Source organism: Strigops habroptila, chromosome 2, assembly GCF_004027225.2.
Source record: "Strigops habroptila isolate Jane chromosome 2, bStrHab1.2.pri, whole genome shotgun sequence".
NCBI lineage: Eukaryota > Metazoa > Chordata > Aves > Psittaciformes > Psittacidae > Strigops > Strigops habroptila.
Genome location: NC_044278.2, coordinates 28,192,515 through 28,206,584, shown reverse-complemented (window position 1 = coordinate 28,206,584; position 14,070 = coordinate 28,192,515). Strand labels below are relative to the sequence as shown.

Below are 14,070 nucleotides of genomic sequence, written 5' to 3'. Positions count from 1 at the left end.
GTTTTAAGGTGGAAAGAACTGGAGATACCTATCAGCCTCCACTGGTGACCAACAGAGCTTGGATAATGACCAGAGACTAGATGCACAACTTGCAGAGGGCTAATATTAAGCAAGGGAAATCCCACCCTTGAGCCTTTTAGCTCACCCAGGGTTTATAGGCAAGTCAGCAGCCTGATTTAAAGGGATAGTCTTTGATGGGTGAAGGTAAAGGTGCTGGTAATCCTCTTTCTTACCTCATCATCTTGCTGTTTGTTTTTGTACTCAGATTATCCTTGATACACAGTGACCTGGCAAACAAAGTCAGCAGTCCATGGCAATCTTGTTCAAAAAGTACATATATTTAATAATGATAACAAATACAACTTTTTCCCCTGGAATTTCCACTACTGTATTTCAGTCCCTTCTATGGTCACTGCAGTTTGACTGTACATAGCTACTCTCTAAGCTGTATACACGGTTATGTTTTAGCAGTGTAGTACTCATATATTCTCTATAAATATAATAAAAGATTCAACATTTCTGTTTTCATTCTGATTCTTACACATATTTACTGGGTTTTCACAAAAAATACATGTCTCTTTCCTGCCTGCCCCAACCTTTTATTGGGTTCCAAATAAACCTGAGTTTGTAATTCAAGTCAGTATCTGCCATCTGTTCAGGTATGCAAGTCCGACGCACACGAAAGACAGGATTTCAGTGGTCCCTGCTTGCTAGCTTTGAAGCACAAACACATTCTTAGCATGAAGAAAAAGAAAATGCTTTGACGTTTTTAAACACAAGGAAGAGCTAAAATGTACCCTTGGGATGCACAGGTGCTCTGGACAAAGAAAAGGTGACATCTTTCAATCTGAAAACGAGTAAAATTATTTCAGGGCTGTCTTATCATATTGGGACTTTTATGTATATTGTTTTACAGATAGCTTAAGTACCCCAGAGATGGGTCTCCTCACTATAACGAAGAGTACAAGACGCATATGGGCTCACCCGTACTAAACTGACGGGTGGGTTTCAGTGCTGAGGTGAAGGGCCCACCTACAGAGCATTCACAGAAGGGCTCTCTGGGCATTCTGCTCTGCTGGTTTTCCCAGCAAGCATTCAAAATACTGAATAGCCCAGTTATCACCTGTTCTGTCAGTATTTGGATTAATGTCCAATTTCTTTATTACAGATTCTGGGGTAAGGCCTGTGCTATGCTGAGAATTGGGAACACGCACTCAGCTATGGGCTCTGCTTGGCACCTTCTCCCCGCCTCTGCTGACCCTCCTCCCCCAGTCTCTGTGTATATTTCCCATTAAACTGGAAGGAAAGCTTCTCAAACAGGGGTAACTCTCAAGATATGCACAGACTTCAAACCAATGGGGCCACAAAATTGTTTGCAAAAATATTGATGAAAATAGGGTTTGGATTCCTACCTATGGTCTCAACGCAAAATCCCCATCTTCCAACTCCAAGAAGACAACAGCTCTGCTGCCTGGGTTTTGAAATGACGTTAAGTGGGTGGGCAGCAGTGGGGCATAAGCAGGCCAGAGCTGCTCACTTGGAAATCAGATTGGAACAAGCTTTGTTGAGATGTCCTGTACACACAAACACATACACAAGCGCAGCACAGACAAAACAAAGGAGTAGTCTTTGGCTAAACCTTCTAATTTATAGGAAATGGTTTTAAGACAAAAACAGAACAAAAAAATGTTGCCAACCTCTCAGATGTATCATTTACTTAGAAAAACAAGACCAGTATGCAAAGATGGTGTCTTTTAGAAAGTTAATCTTCACCGCTCATAACAATACTGATTTTTTGGTAACCACTGCATTACCAACCTTGCAGTATAAAATGGTATTGGTACAAGTTCGTATGTCCTCTATCAGTCTTTTTAGTTCACTGCAGTCTCTCAGAAAAGCCTTCAGGTGTGTCCAATGCTGCCCTGCTGTAACAGGGGCTAACGTAGGTGCACCATGGAACTAGTACGGATGCAAAAATTGGAGGTGACTGGATTGTTTAAACACAGTGTGTTGCAATCTGGATTACTGTTTGAAGTATCCGCTTGCAGACCCATCATATGAAAGGCCTCTAGTGCGGTGAGTTTCCATGTGATGAAACTTGGATTTAAATAATCATGTTTCTTCTGAGTGACATCATTAAATCATCATTTTCTTTAGGAAAAAAAAAATAAAAATCCACTATTAGCTACTTTAGGTAATTAACAGTAAAATCTGCTTTGACTTCCAAAACTCCCATTTTTTCTGAACGTTTAGATCATTCGTGTCTTTACTCAAACTTTACCAACTTCGTCTTCTTGGCAGGGTTTGTTAGCAAGTTGACTTTGGACATAATACCTTGAGTTTTTCCGCTTGCTTAGGCATGTGAACAATGCCTAGTTGTACCACATACTGTGTAGCACAGGCAAATGGAACATGGACAGTCTTACCACAGATCCTGGATGGGACTGGCACTCATGGCACCACGCAGATTACCTTGATGAATCAAACTATTAATGCTCGCTGTTCTTCCAATCAACCTTATTGCAACACCAGATGAGAGCAGTGAAAATACACATTCACGTAGCTCTTTCAAGACATGTTTTACTGTACAGTCAGATGCCAAATGCTAGTATTTCTTACCAGCACAAGCAGAGCCCTTTTCTTTCAGATTTAAAATGTAGGACAATGCCTTCCTTACAAGCAGAACTCTGATTTTCCACGTTGAACCACTGTGGTGTATTACACAGTGACAGTAACATGCCTGTGGCTTTCCCTTCTTGTTAAAAGTAAAAAAGGTTAGGTCCCAGAGAACAGGAGTGCAAATCCCAGTATGTCAGACTAACACTGGCCACTGACAGCATCTGCTGCATTGAAGGAAATCTGTGTGGGGCTCATCTGCTGCAGCTGAGGCATCCTCGCTTCCAGCGGTTTGTCACTCACCGACTGCATCGTCTGGTTCCTTTTCCGCAGCATCTGTCCAATCCCCATCATGGGGAACCTGCCTCTGCTTTTAACACAGTTAGGGCTGCCCAAGGGGTTGTTGGAAACCAGCTGAGTAGGGGACACTGCTTCTTCCTTCACTGGATATGCTTTTTCTTCATATGTGAAAGAGACTTGGGTGGGGTGGACAGGGGACGTACTCCCTGGCTGAAAAAGTGGGGACAGTGTCCTTTCACTTGAGCTTTTGTAAGGGAAATTCATTGGTGAGCCTAAAATCCTGTACTGATGAGAAGGGGAAACCTGGTCTATTTGGTCCTCTCTGTCAACCGACTCGAAGGAGTGCACGATATTCAGGATGAGAGGGGAGTCCTTTGCCCGGCCCCCGATCCGGGATGGCTCCTGCTGTGGAGACTCCTGCCTCTTGAGGAGCCGAGGGGTTCTGGGGGGCGGCTGCTGGACTTCAAGGTACTCCAGGGAGCTGGAAGTGACACAGCCCGTCTTGGTTGCCGGAGGTTCATGGAAAGGGCTTACCCCACCACTAGAGTCTGCAAAGCAATCAGAAAAGGAACCAGAAGAGCAGATTGCATTTAATAGCACTGCCTTCTCTGCCTTACGGCAGACAGCGTCCAACATCACCTTTAACAAATTTGAGAAGAGTGTGACAAATGCACTAACTAAAACAAATGGTCTTAGGGATATACTCAGAACCTAATTCCCCGATTCTCATTTGATTCTTACGTTGTTGTTTCATGGGTAATTTATCTGCCACTTTCCTCAAAGGCAGGCACAGTGCTTAAACTGAGTAAGACAAGGGCATGAAATAGAAAACCACAGATGTCTTCAGCTGTTTGTATTAATTATATCCTCTAAGGCCATGTCTGAGAAATGTCACGTTTCTCCTTTCTTAGCACAACTCTGCATGGTTTTTACTGGGTCTGCATACTGTATTCACTGACAAACTTAGAGACACAGGGGACAACACTGAGTTAATTCCTAATGTCTCTCCTTGCATTTTGGAACAAAATCTGTTCTTGGTTTCACACATGTAAATATGGAGTAGCTGCACTGGCCAAATTCAGGCTGTTACAGTTGGAACAGATTTGCTGCATCTACTTCAGCAAGAATCTTCCTTGAACAAGGACCAAATATAAATGGACAATCTTTGCAGGATTCGGCCCAGTAAAACAAAACAGCACGTGGAGAAGATCTGCTCGGTTTCTACAGGATGCTGGCACTAGCTAATCTCAAGAAAACACATTTTGCTGCTTTTATGGAAAGCTCTCCAAGGAGCCTGCTTTGCTAGGTTCCCCCTAATTGGAAGAATAGTGGACTGGCAGTTAATCACTGTCCACAAGTTCCCTTGGTCTCAAACCATCTAAAAGGGATATAAAATAGTTTAAGACTGTGAGCCCTCAGGTCACATCCACAAATCTCACATGTATTTCTTTTGAAAGGGATGGTCTCGGCAGGGGTTGAGACCTGAATGAATGTATGGGATGAAATCACCTGCATTGAGAGTTGTCTAGGAAAAGCAGACCAGGTTTAATCTGACTAGTTTCTTTCTAAAACTGGTCAAAATTATTTGATTTAAGAAGTGTCAAAACACAGTTTCCATAAGCAGAGAAATGCTTTTGCTGAAATCTGAATCATTTTCAGGTTTCAGTTCAAAAAAGCAGGGAGACACCTAAAAAATAAAAATAAACTAGGCTTACTTCCCCCGGGACCCCCTCCCAAAAGGAACAACAATCTGAACAAAATGAGCATTTTTAAAATGTTTTTTTACATTTTTCACAAAAAAGTATATCCCATTTCTGACCAGCTCTCTAACTACTGCTACCTTGCAGCAGCGGTGCCCATACTTCCAGACAAACATCATTTTGACATTTTTTTCAGGTAGAAAGCATCAAATGATAAATTATCAAGTCATGAGAAAGAGCATGAAACTACAATAATCCACCACTCTTAATAACCCCCTGACACCACAGGAAATGTTTTGTATTGCTGCTTTTCCCCATGCTGCTGTGTAGTAACCTCCCCTCATTTAGTTCTTTCATTTAACAGCTGGCTACATCACCTTCCTGCTCCTCAATGTCTCCCATCCACATGTGCACCATCGACACCCCATTTTCCCTGCTGACTCCCCTTTTCCTCCACTGGTCTCTTCCACCTCCTTTTGCGAGCAGCTCTCACCCATCCTTCCCAGGCTGCCTCCTACCCTGCATGATTAATGCTCTGCTCTCCTCTAGCTGTCTCGTCTTCTCCTTTCCCTGCTAATGCTTTCCCCCCTCCTTTTGCTGCCTGAAATTTGCTGGGGTTGGCAGTCCCACCTGCATTTCCTCTCAGCTGCCTCTTTTCCCTCCTTCCACTGTCAGCTGCTGCCTACTGCTTCTCCCAGGGATGCCACTGTTACCAGCACTCTCCTCAGGGGCAGGGATTTCTGCCTATGCTGCCCCTTAGTCCCTTCTTAGTAAAACACATTCTCCAGTAGGAAGAAGCTTGTCTACCAGCTTCGGTTTGTCAGTGATCTGGGGTGGGTGTTGATGCTTTGAAAGCACCAGTGTGAAATGCAGATGATTTTGCATAAATACGTATAAATAGGAAAAGAAAGCTTTTTTAAAACACTGTGGGAATTCTATCAAATAAAAAGAGAAGTAAAAGTGAGGATTCATGATTGCTGAACATCGTCATGGTTCAGCATTTCCTTGGGATGTTTCGTTCAATGTTTGACTAGATTACATACATACATACTACATTATACTACATACATACAGTACATTACATTGACTACATTCACATACCACCTCCAAAGCAGACAGCTAATGCAAGCCCACAACTATTTACTAACAAAAACACAACACACAAGACACTCTCATTAATACTGCACATGCCCACACATGCACATGCGCACAAGAACACACCACTGGTATTTATCCCACTGACCTTTCTCTGGACCTCCAGCCTTGGTGACTTTCCGGTCCTTCAGCAGAGCCTTGGTGTTCTGTATCTGTGAGATAAGACAGGAAGAAGGCTGTCTATATGAAACTGGACTTTTCTCAGTTTTCTTTGGGAGCTGACGGTGAAGAATCTCCCCTTTCTTTTCTTGTTCTTTGAGTTTTTTGTCCTTTAAGTTATAAAACAAACAAGAACAATTTGGTTTACTTAAGGAAAGTTTAAATGACCCCCAGACTTATAAGCGTACCACTTACCAAAGTCGAATTAAAAACTATACATTTACAAGGAACTTATCCTGGCTACTCAAAAAACCTCAGTCTTGCATGTCTTATTTTCCTCTGATCTGTTTGACATGATTTCATGGCTTCCATCTGCTCTGACATTCATTCAGTGTGAAAGTTGGCTTTGGAAAATTAAAGGAAAAGGAAAGCTTTGTTTTCAGAGGCCATTAGTCCTAGAAGCCCTCACTGTTTAAGCAGATACAGGTTTGTGCTCCTCCATACCTGAAATATGCCTCTCTATTTAAGCACTGAAAAGAAGTCTTTGATTTCTCTTTATTGCATGTCCTGTGGCATTTGAAAAGGCAAGCTGCAAAGCTTTAAAGAAGTTTAAACTCTTTGAGTCATTTATCTCCTGTCCAAACAAGATCCGGAGGAAAAAGCCCTTACTTTTACAGCATCTCTGCAACTGCAGAAGACATGGAGGGGAAGAAAATTACTGACACAACCCTCCACTGAACTCTAACTCCTCGTGACAGGCAACTGAAGGGGGATTGCAAGCACATACATGCTGAAAGATAGGTGTGATCTCCAACAATGACAGAGTTAAGACAAAACCTGGGAGTGGTACTCTGAAGAGAAATGGAGTTTTCAAAGCACTATTTTACAGTGAAAATTCATTGTATCTTCTTTCAACATGAATCTCTAGATTCTACAAGCTGTATAACACTCTTTACTTGCCACTGATTTCAGGGGGAGCCAGAAGTCTTATTTCATGAAAAAAAACCAAGCACCAAATTTGTGGGTGCTACACCTCAAAGGTGTGCTACGATTTGTTGTGCTACACCTCAAAGGCTTCAAGGATCTCCTGCCTTTCTGGAACAAAGCTGTATCGTCTGGTTTGAGATGGCAACCTCAAAGAAGTGGGGCTTCTGGTCTAGTGACTTTGGGGTTGTTTCTGTGGCTGTGATTCTCATTTAAGCAACATGTTTTGCTGTGTCTTATTAAAAAGTCAGTGTAAGTACAAGTCTTTTTTTAAACACGCAAGAAAGTTCCTTCACCCAGTTACGTGCCTGTATTTTGTCTGATAATTATGCACTGCCGAAGGGCTGGCTCTCCTGATGATTTTCCTTTGAAAGTTCATTGACATGAAGTCCACAAAAACCCTCAGATGCAAAGTAATGTGCATTATATATGAGAAAGGGAAAAAAAAGAAAGAAGCAGAAGACAGCTTGGGTTCTCTTGGAACACTAAACAGCCCTGGAAACATATTAAGACACCTAAGAGGAAAATAACTGGACTGCACTCGTTATGTTCATTCCCAGCCCAGACACAATTCCAGCTCCCTGCACAGATGGTGTCTGGGCACCGCTGGGCTCATTATTCTTTGATTTTTCAGAAGTTATGGAGTCAGGAGGAAAAGTTTCAGTGAATCACGAACTAGAGTTTTTAGTTTTATTATAGAAGTGGTTAGGTTCTTGGAAGAGCAAGAACCAGAAACCGCTGGGAGGTCTTCACCTCAGTCTCCCTTTGTGCACATGTTTCTTGTCCCCAGCCTTCTCTCCATCCACCCCAACCTCCTCCATTTTTTTTCCCTTTAGCTAGCTAAAGCTGGCCAACCCTTTCATAGAAACAAACCAACACATTATGGAGCCATCATCACTTTGCTTGTGTGATACCTCTTCTTCCACCTGATGCCTTTCCCGTTGCCTTTAGAGGCTGTAAACACTTCTGGCACCGAGCATTTATTCCTTCCTGCCCATGCTGAGCTTGGAACGACACAACATCTCATCAATCCCAGGCACTATCTTGGCAAGCACAGTCACATACTGATGATGATGAAGTAATAACAATAGCAATAATAATAATAAATCTGTGCGAATAACAACCTGCAACAAATAAGAATCAGTGGGAGCTGTACAGTTAATTTTGAGCTCAATACATTATTTTTCCTCTCAAGGCTCTGAAATTGTGCTGCCAAGTTCAGCAGAGACTGGGCTCTACTGAGTATCTTTTTTTAAAGGTACTTGTGAGGATGAGATCAAGTGGTGACTATATTAAGCCAGAGGAGCCGATCAAGATTGTTAGCAGCTTTCTGCTATTTTGGATAGGTGAGGAAAGAATTTGCATGTTGGCTGCTGCAGCATCTGTCGGAATGCAGGACATTTCAGTGCTGCAATATATTTAGCCTAATGGTGCAAGAGCGAAGCCGCAGTTCTTCACCTGCCCAGTGCTCCTGACTTTGCCTTCACACTGCTTTTATGTTTTCTAAGCAGCAGTCACTTGGTACAATTAAAGCACCGATGAAAAGAGAAAATGCACATATCCAGTGTAAGCAATTAATTAGTTTACCCTGGATGAACGTTGCAAATAGTCTTATAAGTAGTTTTAAAACTTACGAACATTTGTTGGTATTAGACAATGGTCATGAGAGGGGAAACGACCAAAACCCTGAACTCTCAACATGCCACATACTACTATATTTTAAAAGGAAAGGAAGTTTTCCTTCAGTGGAGTTGTAAAAGTTCGCTCTTCACTGTACCATGCACAGCCATGTAACGGCATGCTGTCACACAATGCAGGATTTGTACCGGTATGTTATACTTGAATAGGTTTGGCATTACATCATCCTCTGCTATTTCCTGTCCTGACCTCGACCCTAAAACCTACTCTTAGTCCCAGCAACGGATTTGAAAGGCAGATAAAGGGTATTTGCCTTGGCCATGTATGAAATGGTGACAGGACAATGATACAAGTTCTCAAAAATTGCCCACTAGCTACCCTGCGGGAGGCAGATACCCCCAGTGCTAATCCCCTGGATTTAGTGGGGGGAGATGGCCACTCATCACCTAAGGCATCTCCAGCAAAAACAAAGAGATGGGGAGAGACAGAGATTGCTGCCTTCCTCCCTTCTCCCTGTGCTGCCCATCCACCCTGAGCACTAAAATGAAATCAGCCTGCAACACGGACTGCCTCCCTAGCACCAGCAGCAGCTCCCAGTACCCTCAGCCTTGGCATGCTGATCACACCATCCCAGGTTAGGAAACCTAATGGAGAAGAGGGGCTGGGCATGACCACTGCTCATGTGCCCTGCTGTCTGCCCCTGCAGGAGGTGATGCTGCTGGCAGGCAGAGGCAACCCCTGCCCAAGGCAAAGTCCTTATTTCACATCGCTGGAGTGAAGTGGAAGAAACTCAGTGAAGCTGGTGAAGGTGAAGCTGACCAGCAATCTCCCTGCTATTCCCATGACAACACACAGCTACACTCTGTGCAGTGTCTGCCTAGGGACCAGTTCCCTGCTGGAAATGGGGGGTGATAAGGGGACTCTGATCTCCAGAACATGAATCTGCCTGAGCTTACAAAATCCCTGCCCCTGATTCCTGATGGCACCCACTGAAGCAAGTGGCATGAGCTAGACACTACCAGGATGTGCTCCCATCCTCAAGAAGGCATTTTAGGAGAGATGCCTACCATAGTCGCAAATGGCAGTAACATCCAGGGTCTGTATTCACGTGTGCTGCTTCAACTGTCCTGGTACAGTAAGTGTAACATAATCTCCTTGTGTAAATATACCTAAAGCAATATAAAACATGCTTTATACTCAACTATGTCCATGCAAAGAGAATATACTGTATTATTATCACAGTGTCTGCACAGTGATTGCATCAAGGTAACTATTTCAAGAAAGAAATGACACCCCCTCATCCTCTAAATAGCTACACTGGGACTAACTCTGAGTGAAGGAGGAACACAGAAGCTGTAAGGTAATGCCTGGATGGCGCAAGAGCCATCCATGGCTCTCCGTTACTGCACAGAGCAGTGACACCAGCAGCTCGAGGAAGCTGGCCCAGAGAGCCCATGCAACATCTGCAGTGCTCACCTCCAGGTACTGGCCTGTGTTTCCAGGGGAAGGTTTCCCTGCAACAGCTGGAAGTAAGCTGTCAAAGAGTGGTTTCGAATATTATACTCATTGAGTCTACCCACTGCTGATACAGTTAAGTAAAATCGGTTTTGATTTATGTAGGAAAAGAAGAAGTACTTGCCCTGATATTGCCATCTGGCTTGCAGTTCAACTTGTCTTGCAAGCAGCCTTTAAAAGCCATGAGACAAATCTGCCCCTGCAATTAGATCATCGGTCCGGCATGGAAGAGTAGCTTTTGAAATAGGCTCCTCAAGAACGCTGCTCTTTGTGTTGGTAGGTAAGACTTACACAGCTCATATTACTCTTGTAATTTTAGTGCTTGGCAAAGAATCAGCCAGGGAAGAAAAATTCAGCCATGAGAAGATTCCTATTATCTGATACGTATTATTTTCATACAAACTACCTTCTCTATTTGCAGACAAAAAGACTGGAGACTGACAGAGCAACAAGTATCCTGGTTAAATCTTTTCTCTGGCCAAGGGAAGTCCCTCATGATGTGGCGGACTACCAAAAAATACTAACCTGGACAGAGTTTTGTTCTGATACAGTTTCATCATTTATGGTAGTCACGCCAGGGTTGGCCCAGGACGCCAGGAATGCCAGGTGACCTGGGAGGGCCACTATGTCTGTCACTCAGCTCTCTGCCCTACACCACCAAAGTCCTGAGACTCAAGGCGACACAGTTACAGTCTTCTAACAACACCAGCAACTTGCACCCGAAGTGAAACTACAGAGCCCCCTGAAAAAGTCTGCATTATTTTTTGCTAAACAGAGGATTTTAAACTTTTATTTTCCTCATAAAAGCTGAAAGTCACCTTTACACTTCCATTCTAAGGAGCTGGTATTTGTTCCTTCGAAAAGAAATTGAGGAATTATTTGTCCTGCACAAGCAAGACCACAGGTCATTTTTTTTCTCCACAGGTCCAGAAACCCATTGCCTTATTTGCAATTGACACGGATCCTCAAATTCAGTCTGTTTTCAAAGTACTTTAACAAGCATTAATGAGCTTTACCTCATAGGAGTCTTTATTTGCCTTGTATTTTTCTATCTGGTATAGTTGGTTCTTGTGACAAATATTGTCCTGGCCTTCAGACTTCTGTGGAGAGAGAAGCATGGAAAAGAAAAGTATGTAAGATAATTAGAGAAAACTAACATTCAATTATGGCTTAATGGACCATATCCACTCTTGGCATTCAGTGGAAGTGCATCAACTTACAAAGATGGTGAATTTGGTCCATTACATTTAAATATCATTGATGGCATCATCGTTAAAACAAGCTTCATTGTTAAAAGAGCTGATAAAAGAAAAAAACTAAGCTGTTGTCAGATCAGAAGGCCACTGGGGGTAATTTCTCTGAGAAGCCAACACATTAAGAAAAAAACTCCATGCAACTCACCCTCCTGGCCATGCAGCCACGTCGGAGACTACAGACCCTCAACTAGTTAATACTCCTTGCCAGACCACAGGCAGCTGTGTGGAGAGGCCAAGGGAAGAGAGCGTGCAGCTTGTCTTTGTGCACTCAGCTCCCCACGACGTACAAGGAAGGATGACATGTGGCAGCAGAGTCCTGCCCTGGAGAAAGCTGCTGCACAAACCCATCAGCAGTGCTTCTAACCCTCAAGCCAGAAAGGTCAGCAGGAGATGATGAGACTTTATATTCATGTTATTTCTCACGTAAAACTTTCAGTTAAGTTTTCACTTAAAAACTAAATAAAATCTTAATAGCTCTTAAGCTTCCTCTTGATTTCCTGAATCAAATTACATTGTGTTATTGATGTTTCAAGTGGCAGAATTATCTCAGCATATGGACACATTATGCCAGAAGTCACAAGTAAAGTCTGCATGGCAAAATTTGCTTTCTATAAGGTAATTGCCTAGCCAGAGGGGATCTCCTATGGAAACAGGGACTTGTGAGACTTAAAGCCTATCAGCAATTACCTCTGCAACTGGGGGAATTCTTATCTGAAATAATATTAGCTTTCAAGGAATACTTCCCCTTCATGGTTACTACTACAAAATTAGGAAAAAAAAAACCCAAACCAACTTGGGTAAAGCCTTGAGATCTAATGCCGGCACGCAGGGAAACTTTAGCACTTTCTGTACCCTCGTCACCCACTTGCCCAAAGAATCAGCAGCGAGCAGTACTTACCCTAAGGCTTGCCAAGTAGCGCTCCAGCTTCTTATTAAGTAGAAAGTAGATGGCAAGTGTGTGACTTGCCCTGTTTGAGAGCACAGTGTTGATGACATCGCTGTTCTTGTAGCCAAGCTTCTCAGTCATATGGAGCAGCACGCTTTGGCTGAGGTCCTCAAGGTGAATCCTGCACAGAGGGAGAGGCAGAGCACGCCATTCGTACTGTCCTCCCAGCGACTGAGCTTACCAGCCATGGGAAACGTGGCAGAGTGTGAAGAAGAGGTCTGGAAGGCTCAGTAACATGGGAGTGATTAGCTCTCTCCTCCCGTGACAGGCACGAAAAGGGTAGACTATTCAGGAACCACGTGCACCATGGGAAGCTGTGACAGCTGAACTAACAGCACTCTCTCCATTATTTCCTAACCTGATGCAAAATGGCACCGTGATGCTTGGGATGCCACTGTTTGTTATCCTACATCTGACCAGTAAAGACTACTAAGATCATCTGTCTGGTTTTGAAGGAAAAGGGGTAAAATCCAACTCAGGTATCTACTACTGGCTTTCTGAAATGACTCTTTCCTTGTAATCAAACACCACTGCATTCCGCTTCACCCTTACCTGTTTACAGTATTCATGCCAGAGAAAGGAGACATACAGGGAGGGTTATTGCAGCACCTCTCGAAATGGTAAAACTGCTGCTATACTCACATCACTGTTAAAAGCACAAGTAGAAGATGTATTTATGTATGTGCTCTTCTATAAAGTCTATAACAGACTCAGCCAAGGCAAGAAATGGAGTACAGCAGCACTGTGGAAATGGCAAAGTGTCTTCTCAATCTAAGTTAAAAACAGATTTTCCAAAGAACTCTGCTCCTGTTTAGACCTCTAAATGTGCTGGCCAGCTTCCCAGATGTACCCGTCAACTCCCATCCATCTCCAAAGAAATGCTGAGTTTCATTTGGTTTCTAAAGGATATTCTTTGCTCCTAACATCAAGCTTAATATCTGGCTAAGGCAACTTAAGGGAGCTTAGGGTGTGGGCTTTTTTATAACCTGTCTTCCCCCTTCAAAAGGATCATTCTCCACCTTTCCGACTCCTGCCCTGCTGTCCCCCTGTCCTGTGCACCTGTGATGCAACAGCATTGACAGCAGCTTGGGTCTGATGTAGAGGACTTACACAAGATGTGAAACACAGTCTGGAAAAGCTCAAATAACTCTTTTTCTTTATTCGGCATGCTTATTAACATTCGTTCTGCAGCTAAGGAATTCTTGGGGTTGGGGGTTTTTAAGTTCAAAAGCAAAACTTATCTTGGCTGTTGCACGTTAAAGCATCTGGACAGCAAAAGAAATTCAAGCAATTTCTACTTCAAGTGCTCAGCAAAATGGGAATTTTTTGCCTGCCTTCAGGGAATTTCTTTAATAAAAGCAAGCTTATAAAAAGCCTGAGAGAATATTATCCTGAAAATGCAGTTTCTGCCATTCTTCCACCTTATCTCCATGCTCTCCCCTTTCCTATCATGTTTCTGTCTTGGGAACAATGGGTATTACCCCCAAAATAGCACTGCAAGAACATAACACAGCTTCTCGCTTGTGTTGATTCAGAAAGGAAGTGATTCTTTGCAAATTCAGGAGTGGATTTTTCAGAACTATTTCAACACATCTTACCCATACCTTCACACTAACAAAAACTTGGTAAAACTCTGTTGAAGCTGACTCTGGTGGTACTTTCTGAGGCAAGCTCAAAAGGAGTCAGGCCATGTCTTTAAATATTTCAAACTTTATAGCATATTTTCCCTATAAGGCTCCAGTATGACAATGTCTAGGTAGGTCATGCTTGGGGTATCAAATCATTAAACTAAAACAATATTGTCCCAAAAAATTAAATGAAAGAAAGAATCTGTATGGCTTTTATCCTTTACAGCTCCACA

General features: G+C 43.0%; 1 protein-coding gene across 2 annotated transcripts in view; it reads right to left on the bottom strand.

Moving 5' to 3' along the window:
• Positions 1–317: 317 nt before the first annotated feature.
• The window catches only part of HUNK (hormonally up-regulated Neu-associated kinase), a 57,706-nt gene continuing 43,953 nt past the window's right edge, over positions 318–14,070 (bottom strand). The window contains exons 7-10 of one of the 2 annotated variants that reach the window (XM_030477256.1): positions 12,162–12,330; positions 11,024–11,107; positions 5,860–6,040; positions 318–3,464 (exon numbers count right to left, since the gene is read on the bottom strand). In XM_030477256.1, the coding sequence (XP_030333116.1) occupies positions 2,818–3,464; positions 5,860–6,040; positions 11,024–11,107; positions 12,162–12,330 (1,081 nt within the window). In that variant the 3' untranslated portion in view covers positions 318–2,817. The remainder of the gene's footprint in view (positions 3,465–5,859; positions 6,041–11,023; positions 11,108–12,161; positions 12,331–14,070) is intronic. The other variant, XM_030477257.1, reaches the window with a different exon arrangement.